Genomic DNA, 23,347 nt, shown 5'->3' with positions numbered 1-23,347 from the left:
CTGGGCTGAGGGGAGAAAAGAAACACCCCTTTATGAGGCAGAGCCAAGGCCCTTGTAGCCTGGAACTCAGGACTCCAGAGTGAGACTGAGACTCTTTCCCAGGAATGGCTAACAGCTCTTAAGAGGCTGCAGGAGAGAATGTGGGCTCTGGCCCTAGACAGCCTGGATTCAAGTCCCAGGGGAGCCATTTGGCTCTGGGACCCTGTGCAAGTTGCTTCATCTCTCTGTGCCTTGCTATCCTGCATCTGTAAGATGAGAATAATAGTTCCTGCCTCACAGCATAGTTGGGAGAATTAAATGAGCTTTGTATTTATTAATGGAATGCTTACCACTATATCTGATGGGGCTTCCGATGTGGTGCTAGTGGTAAAGAATCTGCCTGCCAAGGCAGGAGACATAAGGCACGCGAGTTCAATTCCTGGATCAGAAAGATCCCCTGAAGGAGGGCATGGCAATTCACTCCAGTATTCTTGCCTGGAGAATCCCATGGCAGGAGGAGCCTGGTGGGCTACAGTCTATAGGGTTGTAGAGAGTTGGACACGACTGGAGCGACTGAGCACATATCTGACACACAGTAGTGAAAAGAAGCTATTGGCCATTACTATTAAATGCTTATAGATGCCAGGCACTATCATAAGCTCTTCCTGGATATTAGGTTGAAATGCATGAAACTGCATCTTGGAACAGCCAAAGCACCAATTTCATATGGTTCATATGGTATTGTCCCCAAAAACCCATGTGAGGAAAAGTTATTATCATCCTCATATTAGAGGCTGTTACTTGAGGCACAGAGAGGTTAGATCACTTGTTCAAGGTCACACAGCTGGTGATAAAGTCAGGATTCAAATCTGGACAGCTTGGCCCCAGAGCCTGAGCCCTTAATCACTACACCTGCTGCCTCGCAGGTTGGAGGGGCCCTCATGCTGCCCCTCCAGAGGGGGATTCACTCCCCACAGAGGGTCTTACCCCTGGTATCAGACCATTTCTACTCACTATTCTAGCTCCTGGGGTGGGTAAAAGCCCCCAGGCCTTATCCCCTAGCACCTCTGAGGTAGGCTGGAATGTTCCAAAAGCAATTTGCTTTGAAACCAGGGGGAAATGAACCAAAAATAAACAACAACAACAACAAAACGTACCTAGTGGGCTTTGACAATTCCAAGCTCAGACCTCTGGTCCTGGGAGCCAGCAAAGAACTTTCTTGCCCCTGGGTCCCTGTGCCCTGGGACTGCCACGCTCCAGCCTGAAAGTGTGGGCCCAGCTAGCCCTGTCACTTCCCTCCCTGCCCCATGGATCTGCCATGTGGGCCCCCCAGAGATGCAGCCCTATTCAGAGTCCTTCCCTCCCCTCTGGGATGCTCTCACCAGTCCAGAAGGCAGAGCCTGGCTCGAGACTTCTCCTCCTTTGCCAGTTCTGTTGAAGAGCAGGGAGTGAGAATGTCCACCTGACTTAGGGCCAGAAACTTCCATCTTGCCACCAGGGCACAGTCTCTTCCCTCTGTACTCTCCTTGCTTTGAAGATCTTTATTTTTACTCACCCAATAAATAGCTGCGATCAGAGCTTTCAATCTATATGGCATGCCGTGTTGTGCTGTGCTTAGTTGCTCAATCGTGTCCAAATCTTTGTGACCCCATGGACTGTAGCCCACCAGGCTCTTCTGTCCATGGGGATTATCCAGGCAAGAACACTGGAGTGGGTTGCCCTGCCCTCCTCCAGGGGATCTTCCCAAACCAGGGATCGAACCAAGGTCTCCAACATTGCAGGAGAATTCTTTACGGTCTGAGCCACCAGGGAAGCCCAAGAATACTGGAGTGGGTAGCCTATCCCTTCTCCAGGGGATCTTCCTGACCCAAGAATCGAACCAGAGTCTCCTGCATTGCAGACAGATTCTTTACCAGCTGAGCTACCAGGAAAGCCCCTGTATGACAATGGCCAGGCCTAAGTCACTGAGTTGATATAAGGCCAGCCCAAAGAAAAGTTACAAAGGGAAGTGTGTGATTCCCTCAAGTGCTGTGAGATGTTAAAAGCTCAGAGTACCCAAAATGACTTCATAGGGCACGTTGCATTAGGGGCTCTGGCTGGCAGCCTCCGAGCGCATCCTTCATGGCTGAGATCATCAGTCCGCCTGAGCATCCAGCGCTGAATCACAGAGTCCTTCTCCCACCCCACATTCCACCGCCCCCCTGCCCCCAGGCAGCATTCTTGCCGAAGTCTGTTAGTTCCCAGTGTCATCAGACCGTTGCCATGGCACTAGACATCACTAACAACCCCCAAAAGAAAAGCATTATCAGGTCTCAGGACTCAGCTCCCCATTCCATGCTCCTACCTTCATTTCGCATCCTCTCTAATTCTTGGAATCCCTCTTTATCTCTACCTTTAACTCCTACATTTTACTGGTTTTTATAGTCATCTTAAATGTGTTTTGGAAGGAGGTAGATTGTCACAGGAGATGGTTGGTCTGAGAGTCAAAACTCTGGTTTTGAGCCCTGAGTGATCCAGTGAGAATTGCTTAATTTTGCATGGAAACTCCAAAACTCCACCTAGCTCCACCAGACGTTGACAGTTTCTTTATTCTTCATCCTCGCAGTTTGCTTGTTTTTCTCTTTATTTTTATGAGAAGTAGGCAGATGGTCATCAAGTGCTTACTGTGGGTAAGTCACTCATTTAATCCTCATGGCAGCCCTGTGCAATAGATGTACAGTTGAAGCGTATGAACTGGGCATTTTCTTAAGTAAAAAATGATCAAATATCAGCAATTTCATATGATTCTACCTAATATTTTCATCCTCTTTACATAGATAAGAAAACAATGGCACAGAGAGATCAAGCAATTTGCCCAGTCACAGAACCAGTAAGTGGTGGAACCAGGACTCAGGCCCAGAAGGTCTGACTTCAAGGTCTGGATCTCAGCGCCCACTCAGCATGCATCTCAACAGGCTGAGATCAAGGTGGTCTTTCAAAGCCCACCTTGGAGCTTGCTGTTAATAGCAAGACATGCTAGAGATCCAGGAAGCCTCAGAGATCCCAGAATCTAACTCTCTGTAGTCACGTTCTGCTAAATTTTATAACTCCCTAAACAGTGCTCCCAGCTGTTTAGACTGATGACCTGAGGCCCCAGAAGCCACTGAACCATCAAAGTAAATTCAGATGTGTCCCCAGTTGTATTTTCTAAGGTAGAGGAGGGTGCATGTCCAAATGACTTTAATAAGAGTTGATATGAAAAAGCACCTGTGATGAACCCAGGCAGAATGCTGCTCATCCAGCCTGCAGTCCCCTGAGCCCTGTGGTTAGCTAGACCTCAGTGTGTTGAAGAAACTTCCAGTCCAGTCAGAGTCCTGGGGCCTGAGTGGTGGCTGGTGGCGGCTAAGTCTTTGCAGCAGGACCTGTCTTTGGACAGCAATTACCTGGAGCCTCTCCCTAGTTTCTTGGGAAGAGGAGAAAAGCATCCACAGAAGATGCCATCCTACTTCTCTGACCCTTGAGACCTGTCTCCCTGCACATCTTCCCCGACCTGAGGACTCGTGGGTGAAATACAACACCAGGGAGCCTGTGTCCCTATGCTGTCCTTCAGATCAGTCCTCTCCTCTTCCGTTTCCCAGAGCTGGAGACCACGAGACAGAGCTGGGTTAAAAGACAGAACCAGGGGTCCTTCAGGCCCCCCTCCCTTTATATGATGCAGAGGCTCTTTAGTGACAAGTTAAATTCATGCGTTCATGTGACCGTGTGCACGTGTGTGTTGCATGAATTAGATGCTCTTGTATAAGTTGTGGGGGGTTGCTCCCCTGGGCGCCTTTTCTGACTAGCTCCATTGGACCCACGCCCCTCTCTCAGCAAGTATATGCTCAGTTGCTCGTGTGTGATGCGTGTGCAGATGCTCAGGTGAACCCGAGGTGAACCCGAGGGTCCCACCAGCTCTCCTGGGATAGTGTCTGTGCCTTCCGTGGCCCAGATAGCTCCACTGCACACCCTGGTATAGAATAGCTAACGATGGGCTGTTGCCAAGTGCCGAGTCATGGGCCCCAGAGGTGCCTGACTCCTGGGTTTATTACACATGTTGGGATGTTGCATTATGGGGAACAGAGCAGTGTGGCTGGGGGGTCTTCTAGAGGCTCCCAGCTTGCAGGGCTTGGTCTGGGGATAGTGGGGACCAGAGGCACCTTTAACAGACAGCCAGGGCTGTGCCAATAACACTGCTCACAGGACTGGGTTGTTGGCACAGCTCTCCACCAGGGTCAATTGTCTGTGTCCAGACATGGTTTTAATTCCTCTGCTAAATGCCCTGTCACTTGGAATCGAGATTGTGTCTGCAGTGAGACCTGGGACAGCAAGCTAAATTTATTGTCTGGAATCTTTAGTGAGATCCATTCTATCCTTTATAATTCTCCTGGCTATGCTTTCCTAAGCTGCTAATTTCTCTTCCGTTCCTCCCAATTAGCTATAGATTAATGGCGATGCTTGTCAGACTCTGTGTCCCTGGAGAGCTTCCAAGCTCTGCTTCCCTGGAGCTGTCCAGTCTGCTGTGTCGGCATCTGGTCCCCCCAGACTTGGGGAGGACGGTGCCCCAGGGTCTGTGCCTCTGAGGGGCCAGTGAGTGGGGGCTGCTCCTCTGTGGGCGGGAGGGGGTGTGAACAGGTGTCCACAGAATGCGTAGGGAGGTAGGGCTGTCTGCCTTGTGAATAGCAGGCGTTGACATCCATCTGGCTCCTCCTTTAGTGTTTCAGGTCAGTGGAGCCAAGGGGAAGAAGGAGGTCTGGGCAGCCAGTGTGTAGTAGGTTGCATGTGTAAGCCAGAGCATTCCTGGAGGAGCACAGGGCCTGGAGACAGTTTGAGGATGATTGGAGATGTGGCTGAGGCTGTAGGACCTGGCTGCCACCCCTGCCTTACCTGGCTGCCATGCTCCAGACGCCCTCCCACATTCCTCCCTCCTCCCCAGGTGCCTACCTGGTGCCCTACCTGGTGCTGCTGATCATCATTGGGATCCCGCTCTTCTTCCTGGAGCTGGCTGTGGGCCAGAGGATCCGCCGTGGCAGCATCGGCGTGTGGCACTATGTGTGCCCCCGCCTGGGTGGCATCGGCTTCTCCAGCTGTATAGTAAGTTGGGGGCCGGTGGCGGGCACAGGCTGGGAGGCAGCGGGGCTGCTCTCAGGCACAGGGCTTACAGCCCAGAGTCCTGGGAGGGGTGAAGGGCAGGGAGGGAGACCCTCATCCTGAGTACTGCATCCAACTGGTGTCTCAGGACCACATACTTCCTAAACTGGAAGTTGGCACCACTGCCTGAATGATGTAATATTTGGGATTGTTATGAAGGAGGAAAGGCCTGGGACATCTCAGCCAGAGTCCTCTGGGGACACGTGGACCATCCCAGATACCCGCTCTGCTTACCAGCCCATCAGCACTCTGTGAGGCAGGCCCATCCTTTCTCCTGGGTTAGAGGGTATTTTATTTGGGTGAGAAAAGGCAGCCTTGGGGTATGGTGTCTCCTTTCCAGTTTGCTGTGTGCATGAGCAAAGCTGAAGAAGGCCTCAGGGGTCTGTGGCCGACCCAGGAGGGGTGTGGCTTTGGAACAGTGGGAGATGAGGAGACCCCACTGGCCTGGATGGGAATGCTCCATGAGGGCTCCAGGCTGATCCATGGGGCTGCAGATGAGGCCCTGCTTAGCTCTCCAGGTGGGGAAACCGAGCCTCCCTTAAGAGCAAAGCCTGCAGGTGCCCATGCTCACACCAGGGATAAAAACTGGAATCTGCCTCTGGAAGGATCTGTCAGGCCTGGCAACAGGGCCAGCCCAAACCTGCCTCAGGCAGAGACTAGGAGAGATCACCTCTGCACAGGTTGACATGACCGAATACAGCGCCCTCTGCTGGGGCTGGCTATGTGTATGTGCATGAGTGTGAGTGGGGTCTCCTCCTTGGAGGGCAAGCATTCCAGTAAAGGCAGTGGGTATCCCTCCCACTATATTCCCACACATGTAAGGTATGCTGTAAGAGTGTCTGCTCATACATACCAGGGCTCAGACAAAATTGATGAAGCCAGGGTCTCTCAGCCCTCACACTGCCCAGCAGTGTCACATACATCAGATAGCCAGGCCCCTGGAAAGAGAGGAGGTCTCTGGCTATAGGCAGGGGTCTGCATCCCAAGTGGATGCAGAAAATCTCTACAGTAGAAGCATTACTTTCAAAGGAAACCCCTTTGACCCTCAGTCAGGATGCATGTGCTTCTGTTTTAAATACAGTTCTACCAAGGTTGATTATCATGTTCTGAAAAATGAGAAGTCATGTCTTTCTAGAGGCAGGCTTCTGACAGTACCAAAGAGAAAGCAGCATCCTGAGAGAAGGGCGGACATGGGAAGCCAATAAGAAGCATCTACAAAACCTCAATAAGCACAGCTGTCTGAGGCCATTTACTGTGGCAGCGATAACTGGGCATGCCTCCATAGCCCCATAGGGCCGTTCTGGAATTATAATCCTGAGTCATCAGGAAATGATGGGGAAGTGCTTCAGGCATCTTAGAGGAATGTCGAACTGGAAAGGATTAACAGTTTAAGACTTCATTGCTTAAAGGAGAGAACTTTAATATCTGAAGCATTCCTTTGTGGATTCCCCAAATAGCAGATGAGTGGAGCATTAGGAGCAGGCCCTCTGCTGCCACCGTCCCATCTCTCCTCTCCCTCCTTCATGGAGGAGGGGATGGGGCGGAGCCGCCTGCAGCCTCTGTGACCCCCCTGGAACCCCGTCTGCAGGTCTGCCTCTTTGTGGGGCTGTACTATAATGTGATCATCGGGTGGAGCATCTTCTACTTCTTCAAGTCGTTCCAGTATCCACTGCCCTGGAGTGAGTGCCCTGTCTCCAGAAATGGGACCGTGGCAGGCAAGTATGGTTCTTCTAAGGAACCCACCTGGGGATTCCAGCTAGCTCTGTCCTAGGAACGAATCCACAGAGCCTAAGAGAGGAGGCTTAGGCTGTTGATGCTACTTTCTCCCTTCATCCCACTCTCTCCTTCCCCCACTGTGTCCACAAATCCATTTTCTACATCTGAGTCTCCATTCCTTCCCTGCAGATTTTGGGATTTCATTGACTTGCTGTGCCACCTTGGATAAGCCACCTACTCTCTCTGATCCTCATCTCTCCCACCTTCTTTTTCTTTTGACCGTGCAGCATGTGGGCTCTGTTTCCCCATTCAGGGATTGAACCCTTTCCTCCTACATTGGAAGCATGGAGTCTTAACCATTAGACCACCATGGAAGTCCCCTCATGTCCCCTTATGATGATCTCTTGCCAGCCTGTCCCACAGAGTTCTTATAGGGGTTGAATGAAATAGTGAGTGTAGGAGTAACTCTGGAAATTGTGAGTTTTGTTTAGTTATTGTTAACTGCCCTGTGTTACTCTAGCACTATTCTGTCTGGAAACAATCTATATTCACATGCCAGTCCTATAAAGGGCTGGGTGATTTATGCCACCTCAGAAATGGGTAAACTGAGGCTCAGAAACAACTTTCCCATGGTCACACCACTGATTTCGCTAAGGATCTAGGATGAGAATGTAGGTGTCTGGCTCCTAGGTCAGGACCTTTCCCAAGGAACTTGAGGCCAGTTCTGCCTAATCCTTCCTGCTTTCCATTGATGAACATGGGCAGGGGGATGGCATGAGCGGGAATTCAGTTAGATCAGTGTGTCCTAAAGCCTCCCAGGATCTGCCAGACCCTGGCTAACCCAGAACAATACAGTCCCTTCCTGTTACCGTGCTCAGCTGCCCTGGATTGGGGTCCAGCCGGGGAGGTGGTCTCACAGGCTCCTGTGGCCGCTGCTGCCATTTCAGTGGTGGAGGCAGAGTGTGAGAAGAGCTCAGCCACTACCTACTTCTGGTACCGAGAGGCCTTGGACATCTCCAACTCCATCTCGGAGAGCGGGGGCCTCAACTGGAAGATGACTCTGTGCCTCCTCGTGGCCTGGAGCATCGTGGGCATGGCTGTCGTCAAGGGCATCCAGTCCTCGGGGAAGGTGAGTGGCCAGGGGGCCGGGACACCCACACTTACTCGGGGAGAGGGTGCTGCAAAAAAAGTGTGAATGGCAGGGGCGGAGAACTCTGGGTCACCCGTGAAAGGTCCGAGATGGGAGTGTCACTGCTGTGGTATTGGTCCCTGTGGACAGCCCACCATGGTGGGTTTGTGGAAGATCATTGCCGTGACCCCAGCTGCCTCCATGCTCGGATAACTCAGGGCTGCTCTGCAAACTTTAAGGAAAAAAAAAAACAGGAATATTGAGCTAGAATGTTTGGCTAGACCCTTGCCCCTCATCTTCCCTAGCAAAAATCCTAGAAGAGCCTGCTCAGCAATTTTTGGTGAAAACCAACAGTTCACTGTATATGTAACTAACGGGCTCTGTGAATAGGTGGGTGCTCTGAGTGAAGGGGACTTTGAGAGCCTCTGAGGATGCAGACCAGCATAACCCCACACAGCTTCTCCCAGCAGGTCATTTTCCCTTCAAATAAGGACCCTTTCTTCTTTGTCATGTATCAATATTCATGGACTGCCAGGGCTGGAAAAGATGTTAGAAATCCTATAGCTCAATCTACCCATTTTACAAATGAGGAAACTGAGGCTTGGAAAAGGGAAAAAAATCTCACCCGTGGTCAAACAGCCCCAGGGCTCAAACTAGAACCTTGTTTGTCTGTCTGAGGCTCCAGGTTCTTTGGTGGATTTGATGAGCAGGGAAACTAAGCCCTGGAAAGGTAGTGTGATCTCAGCTACCGCCTCTTCTCTCTCCAAAGGCCAGACTAGTAGCTAGCACTTCATGTCACTCATCACACACTGCCACATTTATGAGCGCATTTGGACCACAACAACCCTCAGAATCATTATACCCATTTTACAGATGAAGAAATGGAGGCACCCTGAGGTTAAATAAATAGCTCAAGGTGACATGGTTGGAAAATGGTAGAGCTGGGATCAGAGCTCAGGTGGTCTAACTCTGGACATGTGTGCTTTTAACCTTTACACCATCCTCCCCCAAAAGCCCTCTTGGTTTGTTTCAGCCAGTAAACTTTTTGTAAGCATCTCCTTTGTGGGTGGCTCTGTGCCAGGCACATGGGGATATAGAAATGTTCAAGAAATGCATGTGCTAGAAAATAACATATACTTTATAATCACAAGAGGCAGGACCTTCTTCTGATGCTTTTGTTTGGGAGCCGTGCCTGTACCCTCCTGGATGCTTTCTGTCAAAGGAGCTCCAAGGACAGGGGAGATCCTTAGGGAGTCCCCTGGAGTCAGGGACATGAAGACATTAAAAAAATGAAGAGGGAAGAGCAAAGGGTTCCTCACCCCAGTGGCAGCCTTTGGGGGTGGGGAGGCTGCGGGCCCAGCCCCAGCAACCCTTGAAAGGAGAAAACAAGCCTCAGGCACAGCCACACTGACTCCAGCCTGTCTGTGTGCCTGCTTCTGCCGTGGCTCAGTGCCAGACGTGTGGTGGGTTTGGCAGCATGCCCGGGGGGGCCTGGGGCTCTGCTTTCTACTGCCATCAGAGGCAGCTCGTGCACCCCAGCTGGAGCAGCGAGGGGGGTGGCAGCTGCAGGAGGGGCTGTGCCCCACAGTGGGTTCTTGTTCTCTCTGCAGGTGATGTACTTCAGCTCCCTCTTCCCCTACGTGGTGCTGGCCTGCTTCCTGGTCCGGGGGCTGCTGCTGCGGGGGGCCATCGATGGCATCCTACACATGTTCACTCCCAAGGTAAGGGTCACAGGCTCCTGGGGAACATGGACAGCTCTGCTGGGCCTCATCTGTTTCATGCAGTTTAACAGTCGCTGAGGGCCTGCTGCGTGGCGGGCTCTGTGTTGGTTGCTGGACGGAGGCACCAGGGACGGGAGCACAGGCCCTGCACGCAGGGTTCCAAGGAGAGAGACAACACATCAGTGTGGGTGAAATCCGAAGCTTCAGGGGGGAGTGACATCTGAAACAGCCTCGGGGTGCAGATAGATTTCAGCGGAACTATATGTGCAAGTGTGGAAAGGCACTGGACGTGCTTAAGGCCATAGTGGAAAGTCAGCTTTGGCCAGGCTGTGGGGGTGGGGGTGGGGGTTCCTTGAGTGAATCTGTGACAGTAGGAACCAAGAAGATGCCCAAGAGAAAAAAGCTCCCTGGGAACCCCAACTTGTACCCAAATCAGGGGAATGGGGTTACTATTTTATTAAAGGTAAATGACCACGTGAATCATGATTTTACCCATACTGAAGCCAGCCACGTTGCTCTCATTTAATCCTCCCAAGAGCCCAGTGAGGGAAGAGCAGGATCATGGTGCATGGCTCCCAGGGCTGCCTCAGGGGCATAAATGTCCTGAAAGTGGACGCCCAATTTCCTAAGCATGGTCTCTGCCCACCAGGTGGCCCTGTCTCTCTGTTGCTCTTCAGACCACTAGGCACAGCTGGCATGCACCAGTTCACTGAGGAATAAGAGAATTTCAAATGCACATTGGCATGCCCTTCAAGGTAACCCTAGGCAAGAAGTTCACCCTAGTGGGCAGGCTAGAAAGTTCAGTTCCAAATGCCAGCTGATCAGTAGCAATATCAGGGGCCTGGTGAAGCTTCAGTCTGGCCTGGCAGGGTTCTGGCCCTGTGCCTGCAGACTGGACCTTGTCCAGTCCTGTACCTTGACCTTGTCCCTTAATAGTGCTGTCTCACACATATGTTTGAGTAAACACACACACACATTAATGATTACACAGAAGCTCCATACAAATGACACAGAGAGAAGAATCCAGATCTAGTGGAGTTTGAAAGCCCCATTCCCTCCCAGTTCCCCTGCTCTGCAGCTACAAACAGCTGATGTTTAGGGGTGGGTGACAAGGCGCAGGACACACACCCTTCCACATTCATCAGACAGTGATGATTGGCCCTCGGCATTCTTGGATGTAACATTTGGGATTTCTGTGTGAACGAGCACAGAGGTCTGCTCTATGAAGCACTTAGGAATCTCCTGAGGCATTAGTGTGACTCTGGAGCCACCTGGCTCGGGTATGTTGTTGTGAACATGTGATGTCTGACAAAGAAGAGAAAAACGCAAACCTGGGTTCTTTGGGGTAAAACAGCCATGAGAAGAAAGTCAGTGGTTTTTATGAATGAATTCAACTGTATTTCTAGAAACGTGATCAGTCTACTGTGTTCATTTGAGACTTTCCGTTATACTTTGTTGAATTTTATGAGAAAATTATATACTCTAGAGATGATCATAAACGTGGAGATTCACACAGGTCTAATAGGCCCCTGGGTGGCGTTAGGAGAGCCTGGGACTTAACTCTAGAAGCCAGTGGAACCGATTCATAAGATTAGCTACCAGGCCCAACACACACAATACTGTTCCCTTCTGATTCACTGATTTACCACTCTTTAAAACATCTTTTTAAGTGAAACATCTCAGACATATAAACACACATATAATAATATAATAAACATTCTTAAGAAACAAAATATTACAGATGCCATAAAAGTGCCCCTGGAGAAGGAAATAGCAACCCACTCCAGTATTCTTGCCTGGGAAGCCCCCTGGTGGGCAGCTGTCCATGGGACTGCAAAAGTGTCAGACACAACTTAGCAACTATGCAGCAACAATAGCAAGTATCCATTCTCTTCCCATTCACTTCCCTTTCCCTAAAATAACCACTATCTTGAATTTGGGGTTTATTCTACTAATACACTTAAAAATTTTTGTACTATATATATGTGTATCCTTAAACAATATAACATATGTGCATACTTTAAATTTTTATATAAAATGCATTATATGCAATCTTCTGCAGCTTGCTTTTATTTTTGCTAAATACTCTTTTTTGAGATTTTAGCTATATTGATACATGTAACTCTAGTGCATCCATTTTTATGACTATTGTATTCCACTGTAATGAATTTATTCATTACATGGCCAGTTGATGGTCAAGCTAGAGGATTAATTTACTTATTCATCCTCTAGTTGATGGTCATTTAAGTTGTTTTCAATTCTCACCATTGCTACTAATGCTAATAAACATATGACACAGATGTTCATGAGTACATGTTTCTCTAGGGTGTATATGTTTTGCAATAGAATTGATGTCTCAGAGGGTATGCATGTCTTCAGTTTTACTAGATGTTGGCTGAATCGCTGTCCAAAGTGGTTGCATCTATTATCACTCCCACCAGTTGTTGATGGGAGTCCCACTTGCTCCATGTTTGTTACACTCAAATTTTTGCCAATTGCAGTGTACATCTGATTTTTGCCAATCAGATGGATGCAAAAAGTTGATGTGCACTTTGAATAATAGGAGTGCTCCTTTCCCACACCTTTTCTTGGATATTCAGAGAACAGTGTGGTCCCACTTTAGCATTTGCAGAGGACCAGAGTCTTCATGAGGTGAAGCTTAAAGAAATCAAATCTGAAAGGCTCTAGAGGAACCAGGTCAAGAACCAGCAGGTGTGGGACCTGCTCCATCTAGCTCTTGTGAGTTTCAAGTATGCACAGAACCTGGGGGTTGGGGGGGGTGCATCTTGAGACCTTGAGCAGGAAGCTCCTACCTTTGACCCTGGAGGGATGAATTGAGTAGGGAAGGGGAGGCTTGAGGGCCTCAGAGGTCAAAGGATCAAGAATCTCGTTCAAAGTCTGTGCCATTATTTGTTTTAGGCAAGTGAGGCTCAGTGGTGATAGCTGGAGTGAAGTTCCTATTTATTACAAAACTTTCCAACCATCTGCAAAAAGTGTGGACCCATGCTCAGACACAAATGTCTGTCTGTACATGGCAAACTGCTGTTGCACATCTGGGACTGTTTCAGCATGGGCCTGGTGAGATATGGGGAACCGGGAGGCATTTCAAGTCCATGCTCTAGTAGAGTGCTATAGAGTGCCAGGGTGGCTGTACACGGGCGCCCTGCCTGTGAACTGCTCCATTCAGATCGACCACAGTGTAAATGACATCACCAGGGGTTATGCCATTTGGCAGTGGTGGGAGAGTCCAAGATTTCTGGCCAGGGCATCTCAGAATCAACCTTAACAGAGCATAGGCCCTCCATGGTGTACTGAATAATCAGGAAGATGCCCCCTCCTATTCAGTCTTCCAACATGAGAAATAACCCAAGCTAGAGGCCCTGGACTTTCAGTCCATGTTTTCAAGCTGTTACTGGGTGTGATGAATACAGTGTGGCCAGGACACCTTGATAACCCACTAGCACCTTTGATGGGAGTCCCTCATGTTAGTGGCTAATGAACTTCTTGAACTCTTTGGGCTGCTTCTCTCCATCCAGTTAAAAACCCAAGTCAGTATGGGGTACCATACATTAAATGATGTGAGCTGCCCAATATACAATGGATTAGAATAGATTATCTAACCACCAAAACCTCCAGGGAATGTTTATCAAAATTACAACTGTTCACTGAATTCCTGTTATGTTCTGGGCACTGTTGTGGATCCCGGAATCCAGCAGTGAACAAAGCAGATAAATTTTCTGGCCTTGAAGGAACTTATATTTTAGTGAAGGGAGACGGCTAATATAAGATAAAGGAGTTGTTGGATGATGTTGCTAAGGAGGAAAAGAAAAAGCAGAGAAAGAAAGATTCAGAGCACTGGGGAGAGGGCTGCATAGCTAGTGTGCTCAAGGAAGGCCTCCCTGAGAAAGTGACATTTGAGTGAAGACCTGATGGAGGTGAGGGAGCAGAGCGTGTGGATATTTGGAAGGAGCACGTTCCATTCCAAAATAAAACAATAAATGAAAAGCCCTTGAGATTGGACAAGTCTGGCATTCTCAAGGAGGCTGTTGTGGCTGGAGTGGGAGGGGAGAGAGAGAGGACCTGCGGTCAAGGGGGCAATGAGGAGCCAGGCCAGGTGAGGACTCTGCTGTTTACTCAGGGTGTCGTGGGGCCTATTGCAAAGTTCTGAGCGGAGTAGTGACATGATCTGACTTCCATCTTCCCAAAGTCACTCTGGTTGCCATAGATGTCTGAGGGGGCAAGGGTAAAATAGGAAGACCTGCTAGAAGGCTCCATCCAGGTGCCAGAATTCATCCAGGTGGGAGGTGACTATGGACGGAGCCCAGGTGACATCAATGGAAGTGATGAGAAGTAGTCAGATTGAGGATATATTTAGAAAGTAGAGTTGTCAGTATTTGCTGCTGGATTGGATGTGACGTGTGAGAGAGAGGGATGACAAGGACAACGGCAAAGCCTTTTGCCTGACCAACTAGAAGGATGGGGTTGACATTTATAGACATGGGGGAAGATGGTGGGGAGAGACGGTTTGATGGGGAACTCTGAGAGTACTTTTGGAACATGGCGGAAGTATACATTTGGGAGTTTAAAGTTGTGACTGGTTATAGTCACTTGGAGAGTCAACATAGAGAAAAGGACTGAACACTGAACAGTGGGGTCCCAGCTTGTAGAGGTTGGGGGAGAGATAGTCATTGAGGGAGGTGGAGAAGAGAGGGAGATAGAGAGAAGTGGAGAGAATTCCATCCAAGTGGAGAAAGTGCTTTAAGAAGGAGGGTCAAGTCCGAAGCTGCTGAAAGGTCAGATGATGGGGACTGAGAAAGGGCCAAGGCGTTTGGCCGCAGCAGGATCACTGGTGCTTTGACAAGAGCAGTGGGTTCAAGGGAAAATAGGAGGGGAGGAACTGGAGACAAGTAACAAAGACCACTTATTTTCAGGAGTTTTGCTGTGAGGGGAGCAGAGGAATGGAAAATGCAGTGGTAACCAGAAGAGAACTGTGAGATCAAAGGTGTTATTTCAGAATGTTATGAATTCTGATGATAAAAATAACCCCTCATATATTACTAGTGGGAATGTAAAATAGTGTAGCCGCTTTGGAAAACAGTCTGGCAGTTCCTCAGAAGGTTAGACAGAGTTAGCATGTGACCCAGCAATTCCACTCCTAGGCACATATCCAAGAGAACTGAAAACATATGTTCAAAAACTTGTGCACAAGTGTTCCTAGCAGCATTATTCATAATAGCCAGAAGTAGACACCCCCCAAATGTCCATCAACTGATGAATGGAAAAATAAAAGGTAGTGTAGTCATACAATGGAATATTGGCTGGCCATACAAAGGAGTGAAGTACGTGCCACACATGGATGATTTCATCCTTGAAGACGTTATGCTGAGGAAAAGAAGCCAGTCACAAAAGACCGCTTATTATGTGAATCTGTTTGTATAAGATGTCCAGAATAGGGGACTCTGTAGAGACTGAAAACAGACAAGTGGTCACTTAGGACTGGGCTTCTGAGAGGTTGGGGGGGAAGTGGGGAGCAGTGGTTAATGAATATGGGCTTTCTTTTCGGAGTGACGATATTCTAAAATTGGTTGTGGGAATGGTTGTACAGCCCTGTGATACACTAAAAACCATTGTATTGCACACTTTTTTGAAAATAAAAAAGGGGGATTGATGCTATGGGAGAGGAGGGAACGAAGTCCTTGAATAAGCAGGAGAGATGGGACGCAGCGCCCGGGCGGAGGGGTTGGTCTTAGCTCAGAGCAGACGTTGTCCCCCAGAAGCAGGAGCGACGGGCCGGCCAGCCTATGGCACAATGCTGTCAGCTGAGAAGCGCTGGCCAGAAGCTTCTCACTGTGGGAACTCTCTTCTCATTGGGTCATTTTTCGATGTGAAGTGGGCAGCAAGGTCATCAGCTGAGAGTAGAGATGGTGGGGGGGGATGGGGTTGGAGGCCTAAGGAGGGATGAGTGTGACGTAATTGCACACGAGATGGGGAGTGTGTTCACGCAGGGTGGGTGGGGGACAATGGAGGTTAAGGGTCGAGCGCCGCGGTGAAGACGGCAAGTGTGGTTCCAGTTCCACGGTGGACAGCTATTCACACTTTACCAGCTCTGAAGGCAGGCTGCTCCTACAGTGAAGCAGTTAAACCAATCATGTTTTCCAGCAGACAGTATTTACTATGTAAGGCATCTTATGTATATTAACTCATTTAATGATTTAATGAATTATGATAATGATTCTAGAAGTGTTATTGTTAAAAGATTTTTTAAAAAATCTTTTTGCCTCGCGACACAGAATGTGAGATCTGAGTTCCCTGACCAGGCATCAGCCCCACTCCCCCGGCACTGGCAGTGCAGAGTTTTAACCACTGGACTGCTAGCAAGGTCCCAAAGTATTATTATTCTTCCCATTTTGCAGCTGGGGAGTCTGAAGCACAGAGAGGTAAATAATCAGTCTGAGGTCCCATGTGTCAGGGCCCAAGATTTACATTGTGTCCAGCACTGCTGCTTGGGGACAGCCCAGAGGAGAGGGAGGCTGGACATCACCCGGGTCAGGAGCTTATCAAGGTGACAATGGAGAGATTGCTGGGCAGATGAGAGTGTGAGGAAGGAGTATGAAAAGGATGGATATTGACTAAGTCGGTGATGAAGGGAAGTTAGGATCCAAACAGGGTGAGGGGCAGTGAAATGGAGGGAAGCCAAAGGGCTGGAGTTCCCAGCAAGGCTGAAGAATGTTGTAGAGTCTAGATACTAGAGGTGAGCTAGAAAGTTGGGTGTTTTGGAAGATGGGATCTTTAAAATTAAGGTTTACTTGGAGCACAGCTACTAGTCATGACAAAGGCCATGGTGTGACTGTAGAAGTGGGGGGAAGGAGAAGAGTGGGGAAGGTTGCAGGAAAATGGGGTGCCAGAGGATGGTTAGGTTCTAGATCTCATGAGTCCTTCTGATGGGCTACCAAGTAAGGGTTCTTGGCTTCCCTCAGGAAGAATTCAAGAATGAGCCATGAATGAATAAGTGAAAGCAGGTTTATTAAGGTACACAAAGGTAGAATGCAGTCTGTCTCAGCAGGCAAGAGGAGTCCCAGGGAATGGAAAGTTCAGTTCAGTTCAGTTCAGTCACTCAGACGTTTCCGACTCTCTGCGACCCCATGAATTGCAGCACGCCAGGCCTCCCTGTCCATCACCAACTCCCGGAGTTCACTCAGACTCACGTCCATCGAGTCAGTGATGCCATCCAGCCATCTCATCCTCTGTCGTCCCCTTCTCCTCCTGCCCCCAATCCCTCCCAGCATCAGGGTCTTTTCCAATGAGTCAACTCATCGCATGAGGTGGCCAAAGTACTGAAGTTTCAGCTTTAGCATCATTCCTTCCAAAGAAATCTCAGGGCTGATCTCCTTCAGAATGGACTGGCTGGATCTCCTTGCAGTCCAAGGGACTCTCAAGAGTCTTCTCCAACACCACAGTTCAAAAGCATCAATTCTTCGGTGCTCAGCTTTCTTCACAATCCAACTCTCACATCCATACATGACCACAGGAAAAACCATAGCCTTGACTAGACGGACCTTTGTTGACAAATAATGTCTCTGCTTTTGAATATGCTATCTAGGTTGCTCATAACTTTCCTTCCAAGGAAAGTTCAAGTGGCCCCCACATATAGGGTGGTTAGTTTTTCTGGGCTGGGTAATCTCATAGGCAACTGTTTCGGGGAAGAGGGTGGGGATTTCCAGAAATTAGGCCATCACCCACTTTTTGGTCTTTCGTGCTATCTGGAAACTGTCCTGGTGTCTGTGTGTATCTGTCATGAAGCTAATATATTACAGTGGGCATATAAGGAGGTTCAGGGTCCACTGAAAGTGGAATCTCCTGCCATCTTGGGCCTAACTGGCTCTAACCAGCTTTTGTCGTATCCTCAACAGCTCTGGCATTCTTTTAATGGTTGTGCCCTGCCCCCTTCCCTCCTGTCTCAGAAGGGAGAAGGAAAAGGGACCCAGAGGCAGATTGTTGGAGGGGACGTTGATGGAGATACGGAACTCACTCAGATGACGATTCTCATCACTCAGATGACGATTCTCATCATTCAGATGACGGCAGCAGTAGTGCTGGGAGGCGAGGCAGTGCACAGGGGAAGGTGAGCGAGTGGACTGGAGATCAGGCAGCACCCTGTCCACCCAGGCCCAGTGGTCCCAAATGTGCAAGAAAACAGCCTTCACCCGAGAAGCTGCCGGGGCCACCTCGGCTTTACGGTCATTTGCTCAGCCCTTCCCTGCGTATCAGGCTCCCCTGGGAGCTGCAAGAACCAGGAAAAGCTACCAGTGCTCAGGCCCACCCTGACTAACCAGAATCCAGCAAGCAGACTCGTTGATCAGGATCGCTGGGGGTGGGGTCCAGATGGAAGCAGATTGTCAGAGCTCCCCGGATGATTCTACTGTGCAGCCAGGATGGTGAGCTGCTGAGTCACAGCAAGAAGGTAAAGAGAACATCCAGAGATGGTTTGCAGCAGTGGGGGATTGTGCTGATGACAGAGCCCAGTGGTAGGGTGCAGGCAGTTGGAGAGGGGCATGGAGGCTCTAGTCAGAGCAGGGGACAGACCTGGCCATCCTGGGGTTGAAGTCCTTGTGAAGAATGACCCAGGAGTCATGGGCATCTTGCAGCAGCCGAGCTAAACTGGGCCCTGGGACCAAGGACCTGGCCTGGTGGTCTCTCAGTCTGACTGTGGAGATGAGGGTATGAGCGGGCAGGGGTAGAGGGGGAAGCTTGTCAGGAGCCCTGGAACCCTGTGGATTCCCAACTTTGTAGGATGGGAGAGTGTTGAAATTTGGGGTGATATCTCCAGTGGACAGTAGGGAAAATATGAGGAGAAAAACAATAAATATGCATGTGTGTGATGTGTGTGTGTGGTGTGTGTGTGATGTGTGTGTGTGATGCGTGTGTGATGTGTGTGTGTGATGTGTATGTGTGATGTGTGTGTGTGTTGTGCGTGTGTGTGTGATGTGATGTGTGTCTGTGTGATGTGTGTGATTGTGTGTGTGATGTGTGTGTGTGTGATGTGTGTGTGTGTGTGTGTGTGATGTGTGATGTGTGTGTGATGTATGTGTGTATAATATTTATGGTGGTGGTAGTGTAGTCGTTAAGTTGTGTCTGATACTTTGGGACTGTAACTTGTCAAGCTCCTCTGTCCATGGGATTCTCCAGGCAAGAATACTATAGTGGGTTGCTATTTCCTTCTCCAGGGGATCTTCCCAACCCAGGGATTGAACCTGAGTCTCCTGCATTACAGGTGGATTCTTTACTGCTGACCCACCAGGGAAGCCCCTTAGTAGTTGGACAAAAGTTCATTTGGTTTTTTCCATAACATCTTTACCAAAAAGCCCTGAATGAACTTTTTGGCCAACTCAATATACATCATTGATATACATATGAAATATCACAGGAAGGGTAGGCAAGATACTGGTACCATGGTTACATCTTGGGAAGACGAATTGAGTGTCTGGAATACAGGGGTGAATACCTTTTTGTGCCTTTTCAGTTTCAAGCCACATAACCCCTTTACTATTAATCAGTCGTGATAGAAGCCACACTTTTTCAGGGCTGTAGCCCAGCACAACCTGAACCAGGCAGGAGCTTTGGGCATCCGCTTTGTGGCCTCTGGATGAGACGAGTGAATGGTTCTGCCTGATGAGGATGGGCCTCAGGGTCAAAGGTGTATGGTAACCCCTAGAGAAGAGAAGTGGGTTCCCTGCAAAGGCCCAGGCATAGCAGTTCGTGGAGGAACTTTGTGATCCCCACAATCAGAGTCAGGCTTCTGAGCAGGATGGTAAGGCAGCCTTGATCCCAGGGGTAGGCTCTGGAGTTGGACGGTCTAGTTCCAAGCCCAGCTTATCAGTCAGTCATGGGAAGACTAGTTCCTTGTCCCCTTGGGGCCTCAGTTTCCTCAGCTGCAAGATAGGGGGACCCATGGCAGCTTGTTCACAGCACCACCAGGAGAGCATGTAGGATTGTCCTGGGGTGCAGAGACGGTGTGGTGAGCGTTAGCTAGTATTTCTTCTCATCCATCGTGAAGGTGACACTGTTCTTGGGCAGCGGGAACCTGGTGCCTCTGTGCCATCTGGTGTCTATGGGCCCATCTGTACTGAAGCAAGGGCACGCGCTTCTTTTTTGCACCAGTCCAGGCGAGGGCTCATCAGCTTCTTGTTGATTCAAAAAGCATCTTCATGCCGCTGAGTCAAAAGCCGTGGAACACCTTGCTCCCTGCGTCAGCAAGTGACTCAGCTGTATGCCTAGCAAATGGCAGGAAGCTACTGCTCTGTGCCAGGGAGGGCACCCAGAAGCAGGTTCGAGCCTCGACTTCAGTGAGGAAAGCCCATTTCCCACCTCTCCTCTTGCAGTCACATCCTGACGTCTGGAAAAGACTCTGGGCTTTCTGAGGTCTGGCTGTGGGCTCATCCTCTGAACAGTATCATCAGGACCTTGTTGAAATCAGGCACCATGATCCCTAAAATCCTGAAAGAGCACCTTTAAATTTAAGGAACACAGGCATTCGATGGTGAAGGTGCCTGTTTATCCCCAGATGAGCACTGGGCTTCTGGTCATTTCCACTGGCAAGGGTGCCCATCCATGCTGCAGGCTGGAAGCAGGGATGCCCAGGAACCACTCACCAAAGGCCAAGCTTTGGCTCTCTCGGCTGCTTTCCTGGGGGCTTATTAATGTCAGATTTGGATCCATTACTGTACTTCAGAGGAGTCTAGAGGTGGGAGGGGGAGGAGAGAGAGTTGGGATACAGAGGAAGCAAGAGTGGCCATGTGTTGATAATATGCTGAAGCTGGGCGATAGGTACATGGGGGTTCATGACACTATCCTTTCCACATTTGTACATTACACAATCAATGTCTCATAGTTTTAAAAATGGAACAAGAACAGCAACCAGGTATAATCTTAATATACAAACAAACACAAACCAGTTTTTGTTTCTATCCAAAGTCCTTGCATGTAAGACAGTCCTAGCCCATGTGTATGCATGCTCAGTCACGTCTGACTCTTTACGACTCGATAGACTGCAGCCTGCTGTGCTCCTCTGTCCATGGGATTCTCCAGGCAAGAATACTGGAGTGGGTTGCCCTTTCCTCCTCCAGGGCATCTTCCCGACCCAGGGATCGAACCCGAACCTCTTGTGTCTCCTGCATTGGCAGACAGTTTCTCTATACCTCCTCCGAGAAATCCCACACACCATGGAGCCAGCTCTGTTGGTAGTTTGGGATGATGGTGTCCTTCCTTAGGTGGCTGCCTCCCTTTTTGAGATTTGGCCCTGATGGTGGCCTAGGAATTTATCCACATCTTAGTTTTAGGCTTAGGGAATGGTGAAAATCCTAATGATGATGTGTGTTTAGGTCTCACACATGGCCCTGACCTTTTTGTAAAAACTTTAGTAATGACTGTTGTTCAGTTGCTAAATCTTGTCCATCTCTTTGCCACCCCATGGACTGTAGCCCTTCAGGCTCCTCTGTCCATAGGGCTCTCCAGGCAAGAATACTGGAGTGGGTTGCTATTTCCTCCTCCAGGGGATCTTCCCAACCCAGGAATCAAACCCGAGTCTCCTGAGTTGGCAGGCAGATTCTTTACTGCTGGGCCACCAGGGAAGCCTGGTAATGACTGACCTAGATCAAAAAGGAAAAAAATCACTTTAGAAAGAGAGAGGGAGAAAAGAGAATGAAAGGAAGCCAGCTTGGAAATAGCCTTGTTTTATAAAGTAGAAATTTAAATTCTAAGGATCTTCTTGTCCTAGAAGACTGGATCTTAGCACAAAAGGGCTGGCACTTCATAGCCCCTGATCTGGTCCTTCCTGCTCAGCTCACCTCCAGGACACAGGTCAGACTCTGTCTGTCTCTTTCTTACCCTCCATCACTTTTCCCTTCTCTCCTGTGTGCCAGGCACTGCTCACACAAAGATGAACAGGAGATGGGCTCCACCCCTAAGAAGCACAGAGTGTGGAAAGAAAGACAGACACATAAGCCTGTCATGCAGCTGTTGACAAGAGCTGTGAGAGCCCAGGGACCACAACTGGCTCTGCCAGAGGCAGTCAGGAAAAGCTTAAAGAGCAGGTGATATTTGTACTGGGTTTTGAGAAATAAATATGTGTTCACCAGAAAGTGAATGGGTGCAAGGGAATTCCAGGCAGAGGAAACAGCCTGGACGAAGACCAGACTGTAAGGTCATGATGCTTTTGAGGGGTAGTTCGGATGTTCAGAACGTAGGATGGAAACAGATTTTCCAGCAGACAGTGCTGCTGCTCAGTTGCTCAGTCATGTCCAACTCTTTGCGACTCCATGGATTGTAGCCTGCCAGGCTCTTCAGTCCATGGGATTTTTCAGGCTAGAATACTGGAGCGGGTTGCCATGCCCTCTTCCAGGGATCTTCCTGATCCAGGGATCAAACCCTCATCTCCCATATCTCCTGCTTTGCAGGTGGATTCTTTACCCAATGAGCCACCAAGAAAACCCCAGTAGATAGTGGGGAGCCATCAAAGATACTTCAACATGCAAATGACATGACCAGAGCTGTGTCTGTTTCAACTGGTCCTGTCTTACAAAATTTTGTGCTCCTTCCTGGTTGGAACTCTCCAAACTACCCAGAGCCCTCCCACTCTGTCTAGGTTTCTAGCCTGAGGTTCGAGCAGCTTGGTAGGACAGTCATGACTGACATCCATGAACTTAGATGGCATGCCTTCTAAGCGTAGGTAGTCCACCCACTGGGCTTCCCTGGTGGCTTAGATGGTAAAGAATCTGCCTGCGATGCAGGAGACCCAGGTTCAGACGCTGGGTCAGGAGGATCCCCTGGAGAAGGGAGTGGCTACCCACTCCAGTATCCTTGCCTGAAGAATCCCATGGATGGAGGAGCCTGGCAGACTATAGTCCATGGGATTGCAAAGAGTCAGACTGAGAGGATCATTTAAAAAAAAAAAAAAGCCATGCAGGAGAAGGGAGGTACCGAAGCTCTTTCCCACTGAGACTATGATTATTTTATTTTAAAAATAATCTCCAAATTTCTGTTAGGAGCATGTATAGGTCCCTAAAACTTTACTCACAATGCCAAAATCCAAATTGCCCTGAAATACAGAAAAAATGTTTATTCTTTCTCCCATAACTCATTTGGCAGTAAGTGACCTGAACAGATGTGAGGCTATTTATAGTCTTTATTCACTTGGTGTGAATTTTCATATTCTGCTTCAGAAATACAAATGTATCTGATTAAGGGTGCTGCCCCAGACCCTACAGGGGGTGTCATGCAATTATGTGGTATACACACCATATTATCCTTCTAAAATAAAATTAGAAGCAAAGCCTGATTTCCAAAACCAGTCTGGCCTTCAGGTTTTTAGATGAGAAGATGCAGGTCTGTATTACCTTTGTAAAGAAGATGACTCGGCAAGCAGAGCAGGCCCTCAGCAGTGTGGGATGACTCTGTGCCATTTCTCTGGCCATCTTTCTTTCCCGGGTTCCATAGTGAACATTTTAAACCGCTTCCACTGTCTGAACCTTCTGACCTCTCTTCCCAGCACACCTCACCCTTAACAGATGATTTGGCCTCCTGCTTTATGGGAAAAACAGGGGCCACCAAGACAGCAACTCCCTTAGATGACAGAGACAGA

General features: G+C 49.1%; 1 protein-coding gene across 2 annotated transcripts in view; it reads left to right on the top strand.

The window, feature by feature from the left end:
* SLC6A17 (solute carrier family 6 member 17) overlaps window positions 1–23,347 on the top strand; it is a 55,516-nt gene that overhangs the window by 16,910 nt on the left and 15,259 nt on the right. For both annotated transcript variants that reach the window (XM_005891285.2, XM_070367524.1), the window contains exons 3-6: window positions 4,931–5,088; window positions 6,734–6,860; window positions 7,809–7,990; window positions 9,601–9,711. In XM_005891285.2, coding sequence (XP_005891347.1) covers window positions 4,931–5,088; window positions 6,734–6,860; window positions 7,809–7,990; window positions 9,601–9,711 — 578 coding nt within the window. The remainder of the gene's footprint in view (window positions 1–4,930; window positions 5,089–6,733; window positions 6,861–7,808; window positions 7,991–9,600; window positions 9,712–23,347) is intronic.

The sequence above is a fragment of the Bos mutus genome, chromosome 3 (genome assembly GCF_027580195.1).
Source record: "Bos mutus isolate GX-2022 chromosome 3, NWIPB_WYAK_1.1, whole genome shotgun sequence".
Lineage (NCBI taxonomy): Eukaryota > Metazoa > Chordata > Mammalia > Artiodactyla > Bovidae > Bos > Bos mutus.
This window is presented reverse-complemented; position numbering and strand designations above follow the sequence as displayed.